General features: G+C 47.4%; 1 protein-coding gene across 1 annotated transcript; it reads right to left on the reverse strand.

The window, feature by feature from the left end:
* Nucleotides 1-4,798: 4,798 nt before the first annotated feature.
* CLDN23 (claudin 23) lies at nucleotides 4,799-5,778 on the reverse strand. Its single transcript, XM_063128441.1, has 2 exons — nucleotides 5,076-5,778; nucleotides 4,799-4,809 (listed from the first exon to the last, which is right to left on the reverse strand). The coding sequence occupies exons 1-2, from the start codon at nucleotides 5,776-5,778 to the stop codon at nucleotides 4,799-4,801; spliced, it is 714 nt and encodes a 237-aa protein (XP_062984511.1).
* Nucleotides 5,779-6,147: the final 369 nt, after the last annotated feature.

Genomic DNA, 6,147 nt, shown 5'->3' on the forward strand with positions numbered 1-6,147 from the left:
CAAATCCAGTTCTCAAACAGCATTCTACTCATCACACACTTGTGCTGATTCTAACTTCAGCTGCTGAAGTTAACACTCAGTGATAAAAGGGTTAATTTTAGCTAGTTGGCAAGTTAAATTTGACCATCTTGGTATTCCATAGCTGCTATGGAGTACCATTTTGTTTATTCATTATTTTTTTTAGTGAGGGGCCAGGGAGCTACATGGTCCCTGCCCTTGATATAGATGGTGCCACAGCAAAATCACAGGATTCTTATGCTGTTCTACTACAGCTCCGGACAAAGGCTTCAGCCTGGTGTTGGAACTGCAGTCAGTATGTTTATTCTATCTTTTCCCCCCTCATAGAACCTCAAGTACAGGATCATCTAAAACACTGACCAGCTATCAGAAGGATAGTGGACCAGCGGGAGACAATTTTGTAGAAGATGAAACTTGTATCAATGCAGCGTATGATCCAGAACAGGTGAGGGCATCCAATAAGATAAGCTGTTCTAAACTTTCAACTCTTCTGTGCGTGCACTTGGAAAGCTTTCTATGTTCTTGGGACAAGGGCTGTTCCTTCCTTCTACCATCTTAAGCTTAGTACGCCTGTTTGGAAATGCAAAGCTATCAGCACTACAACATCTAGTTGCCTAGAAGAGCTGATCTTGTGAATGCTTAAAATGCTGGCAGGTGAAATAGGCTATCTTCCTTGGCTAAGCTGTGAAGATCTGTCTCAGCTCTTCCTTGGTTGAAGAACTTAACAGGATTGTTAGAAGCATCCTGCTAGGTTTTAGTACCACTGTTCAGGTAATAACGCTGTAGAGGCCTAAATCTTGGTTTTGCTATTCTCCACAGGAACTGTCAGCTCCTCTGAAGACAAGCACAGAGGAAGACTTGTAAAACAAACCAATAAAACTATTTATTGCAAATTTCTTGCTGTCTCATTTAGATACAACCCCCACAAATGTGAGGCATAATAGTGTACCTTATATGTACCACTTATCCACGCCAAAATAAGTATCACAGGGACACCCCAATTAACAGAGAAGCCATCATAAAATGGGGGTGTAAAATATTGGAATATAGAGATAAATTGTGGGAGCATTGCAGGTTGATGAATATGTCATGTGGGGCACCAGTAAATCACATGCTGCAGTAACGGGGGGAAACTCTAGTATAGATTGGACCCTGGTATTATGAAACAGAAACATATCTGTATATATCCACTTCCCCCACACCGTGCATTAAAATTACATGAACAACCATCCTGTATTGGAAGAATATAGGTCTCAACCCCTGCAGGAACAAATCCTGTCAAACTAATTTGATCTCATTTTTTGATTGGGTAACCTCCCTTGTGAACTCTGGGAATGCTGTGGACGTAATATATCTTGACTTCAGCAAAGCTTTTGACGAAGTGCCCCATGATATTCTGATTAACTAACTAGCTAAAAGTGGGCTAGATGGAACAACTATTAGGCGGATTCACAGTTGGCTACAGAATCTGACTCAGAGTGCTTATCAACGGTACCTTCTCAAACTGGGGGGAGGTAAAGAGTGGGGTACCGCAGCGCTCAGTCCTGGGCCCAGTGCTCTTCAACATTTTTATTAATGACTTGGATGTGGAGGTGCAGGGAATGCTTATCAAATTTGCAGATGACACAAAATTGGGTGGGATAGCTAACACCCTGGAAGACAGAAACAAACGTCAAAATGATCTTGATAGGCTGGAGTGCTGGGCTGAAAACAATAGAATGAAATTTCATAGGGATAAATGCCATGTTCTACATCTAGGAAATAGAAACCAAATACACAGTTGCAAGATGGGGGATACTTGGCTCAGCAATACTACAAACGAGAAGGATCTTGGAATCATTGTAGATCACAAGCTGAATATGAGCCAACAGTGCGATATGGCTGCAAGAAAGGCAAATGCTATTTTGGGCTGCATTAATAGAAGTATAGCTTCCAAATCGTGTGAGGTACTGGTTCCTCTCTATTCAGCCCTGGTTAGGCCTCATCTAGAGTATTGCGTCCAGTTCTGGGCACCACACTTCAAGAAGGACGCAGACAAGCTGGAGCGTGTTCAGAGGAGGGCAACCAGGATGATCAGGGGTCTGGAAACAAAGCCCTATGAAGAGAGACTGAAAGAACTGGGCATGTTTAGTCTGGAGAAGAGAAGATTGAGGGGAGACATGAGAGCACTCTTCAAATACTTAAAAGGTTGTCACACAGAGGAGGGCCAGGATCTCTTCTCGATCCTCCCAGAGTGCAGGACATGGAATAACGGGCTCAAGTTACAGGAAGCCAGATTCCGGCTGGACATCAGGAAAAACCTCCTGACTGTTAGAGCAGTACGACAATGGAACCAGTTACCTAGGGAGGTTGTGGGCTCTCCCACACTAGAGGCCTTCAAGAGGCAGCTGGACAGCCATCTGTCAAGGATGCTTTAGGGTGAATTCCTGTATTGAGCAGGGGGTTGGACTCGATGGCCTTCTAGGTCCCTTCCAACTCTGCTATTCTATGATTCTAGGAAGGGTGGCGCCATGCTAACATTTTGCTATGGTTTCCTGACAAGATGCAGCCAAGGGACCAGTTTGGATGTACACAAGTTGGCCCTTAGAGCAAGTGAGGCAAAAACACTTTGTTCATAGAACGGAGGGTGGGGCTAGTTTCCCCCCTTATGCTCTCTTAACTGCCTGTGCAAAAATTATGCGCTGCAGCATTTGGCCTTTGGGGTCCAGCTTCGAGCCTATTCCAGCCACAGTTGTGTGCTCATGTTAACGGAAAAGTTAAGCGTGCTTAAATCTCCCCTGCAATTAAATTAATGGGACCTACAAGTGTCTAAGGGTTACCATTCCAAGATATGGGCATCATAGACTATAGGGGGTTGAAGACCAGCTAGTATTCTACCTAGCTGTTAGGGAAAATGTATTGCCTAACTGTATCAAGGAGTTAAGTTTTTTTCCAAAATGCTTTAAAGCAGAGCACCACCTGCATCCTTGTGGAAGCATTATGTCCGCAATGCGAACAATGTGTAAACTGGTAAAATATTAACACATGACATGACTTGCATGGCATTCATGGGAAAATGGGTACATGCCTTGTGGGGCCTCTTCCTCCCTCGTTAATACTGGAGTCCTGGAGAGCCCTGCAGTGCTTTGAAATGGGTTGTGTGTTTTTGCAGTTTTACTAAACAGGAAAAATATTTTTTCAAGACCCCTTGAAGTGGTATAATCACACCAAATGCAGAAGGGGAACTTTATGATACAGGCAAAATACCAAGTTACTTTTCTGTACCCTAGTTTGAGATGTTCCTGGGGGCAGAATGGACCTCATTGAGGTTAGGCATTTGGCAACTTTACTTTCCTGTTCGTTTCAGTAGGGGTAAACTGGACCCTTGCTAGCTTCGTGTAGCCTTCCCCGCAGTGGTGCCCTCCAGATATGTGAGATTACAATCTCCATTGCCCTATACCAGGCCCCCGGCTTTACGGAGGTGCTTTGGCACCGGGAGGCACCTTGTAGCCGTAATTGCCTTCCTTCCCAGGGGTTGCACAGGAAGGAAGGCAGGCAAGTGTGATTTTTCAGATGGGGGTTGACTGGTCCTTCCAACTCATCCTGCCTGGTGCCTCTTGAAAAAATAATTTAAAAAAGAAAGGGGGGAGGGGAAAGGAGTGGGGGCGTTCCTCCCCAGGGCGGGGGGAAGGAGTGGGGCCGTCTCTCCCCCACTTTTTTAAATTTAAAGATCCCAATGTGCAGAGCGCTGCATATTCAGATGGAGGTTGACTGGTCCTCCCGAGTCATCCTGCCTGGTGCCTCTTGAATATGGAATATGGAAGGTAACCAGTAATTAAACAACCCCACCCTTGAGGGGACAGAAATCAAGGGGCAATTTGTTTCTCATCCCCCAGACACACTAGATAGGAAGCAATGAAATACACACTTCCCTGGACGTAAATCCCTTTGACTTCAATGGGACTTACTCCTGAGAAGACATGCAAAGAACTGCGCTGCCAAGTTCCAGGAATTGCTTTGGCACCGGAGCCCTTTTCATGCTGCTAAGGCAGGGCTTTTCTGTACGTAGCTGGAAGGAGAATTCAAACAGAGCTTCCGCACAATGTTTAATAAAACACTAGAATACCCTTGAGATGTTATTCCATGTATTCTTGGGGCCCACGTGTGCCGGCCCAGCCCCAGATATCCCCATCGGCTCTGTCCCAGCCTTCCAGCCATTGACTCTAGGCTCCTCCATGTGATTGGCAACCCCAGTCACAGAGGGTCCCTAAATGCACAGAGAGAAACCGATGGCTGTTCTGCCAAATGAACCCTGGTTCCCCTTTTAGACCTTTTGTTCAATGTGCAAAATGTGAGGGTGGACCCAGCAGGGGCTTTGGGGTGCAGCCAGCCAGCCAGCCCCCCACTCCAGATGTCCTTTAAAGGGGGTCTTTGAAATTCTGAAGGGGATTTGAATGATTCAGCAGTGTTCTGCATGGCCAGGACATTTACCGACTAGTAAGTCCTGTTCAGCAAATGTCTCCTGCAAGATAAATTAGCTTTGCTCCTTGCAGGTTGTGTCCATTCTCTGTGTAGCCTATGAAGTCTGTAAACATTGCAACCTATGTTTATTTAATAAGCATAACATTTATACATATATTACAATATTTGATTTTTGGTTTCTGCTGTTACATATTGACATGGGAGCTCACTTGGCACACCCTGAGCCCCCCACCCCACCCCGATCGCCGCCCAAACCCCAATCACCCAGCAAAGAAAATGGCTCATACTGATATTTCTTCATCATCGTGCAATAATAATTTTAAACGTTGCCTGGGGATACGCAAGGAACAGACAGATTCAGAGTCTCGGTGATTCAGGCTGCTAAAGCTGTGGTATTCCTCTGTGGAGAGGGAGGAAACTTAAGCTTGTGGCTGAAGATGGTTTGTGGACGGCTTGGCACACTGTTGTCCTTGCACGGCTCTTCTTCCTGCAGGTCCCTTCCGTCCTGTTTGAGAACTTCCCGGCTTAAGGCTATAGATCTGAGTCGCAGGGTGGCCCCCTGTCATGACACCCGCTGTTGTTACTGGGCCACTCACCTTCCAGAACGTCCAGGGGATTGTCGAAGGACACCGAATTCCCGTAGATGTCTCCGCTATCCATGGAGCGGGAAATGGCTGCAACCTTGGCTGGGCTGGGCTGGTTGCGGGGTGGATAGCTGTAATCCATAGCAGCTTGCTTTCGCTTGGGTTCCTTCAAGCACTGAGCAAAGCTAAATGTAAGAGAGATGCCCCCAATAATTTCCAGGCAGCTGCCTAGGTAGCCGAGGACCAGGCTGTAGCTCACCTGGAGGGTGCTGCCCTCCGGGGCAGGCAGACTGTAGAGTTCATGGTTGTACCAGGAGACCGCAATCAGGCTTAGCAATCCAGAAATGAAGAGCAGCAGGCCACCTAGCCCAGCCAGCAGGGGATGGGGTATATCCTTCCAGCAGCGCACTCCCAGCGAGGCCACCAGTAGCCCCAGGGCAGTGAGCGCCAATGAGGAAGGCATGAGCCCTTTGGCCGCTTGGACGGGCAGCTGGGAGAAGTATCCTTCAGTGTCTTGGATGTTGCAATGGGGTGACTCGCTGGGTTGGAAGTCATTGCAGATGTCCCAGAGGCCCTGGTGCTGGACCAGGTCAAACCGCTGGCGAGGTATATTGCTTACATTCCTCCAGCTGGGAGTCAGAGTACTTGTCAGGTTCAGGACAAGGCCGCAGGGACCCAGCACAATCCCCACAATCATGGCTGTCGGGGTCCGCATGATTGGTAGGCCAGGCGATGGAGACCGGTATGGGTGGTTTTCCAACCTTATGGTCTCAGGAAGCCCCTTCCACCTTGATTTATCTGCTAAGGTAAGAACTGCTGTGGAAAATCCCTCGATTCTGGGTCAGGGTCCAAGATGCTTCACTGCAGGGTGTCAGACAGGCATGTTGGCCTGCACAAACCATGTCCACTGTAGAATGCCCCCAGTATTTCCCTACAGCTGTGGGATAAAGGGGGAAATTAGCAATGGCAGGGCTGTATTTGGGGAAGACCACCCTCTTATCTTTCTGTCAAGGAACCTCTGGCTAAGCTTCCAAGGAGCCCAGGAATATCTACGAACACAGCTTGAGAAGCAATAGTCCAGTTG

This window comes from Elgaria multicarinata, chromosome 6, assembly GCF_023053635.1.
Source record: "Elgaria multicarinata webbii isolate HBS135686 ecotype San Diego chromosome 6, rElgMul1.1.pri, whole genome shotgun sequence".
NCBI lineage: Eukaryota > Metazoa > Chordata > Lepidosauria > Squamata > Anguidae > Elgaria > Elgaria multicarinata.

What these genes read in the sequence shown, in the direction of transcription:
- CLDN23 (XM_063128441.1), bottom strand. Translation starts at nt 5,778, where the DNA reads ATGCGGACCCCGACAGCCATGATTGTGGGGATTGTGCTGGGTCCCTGC.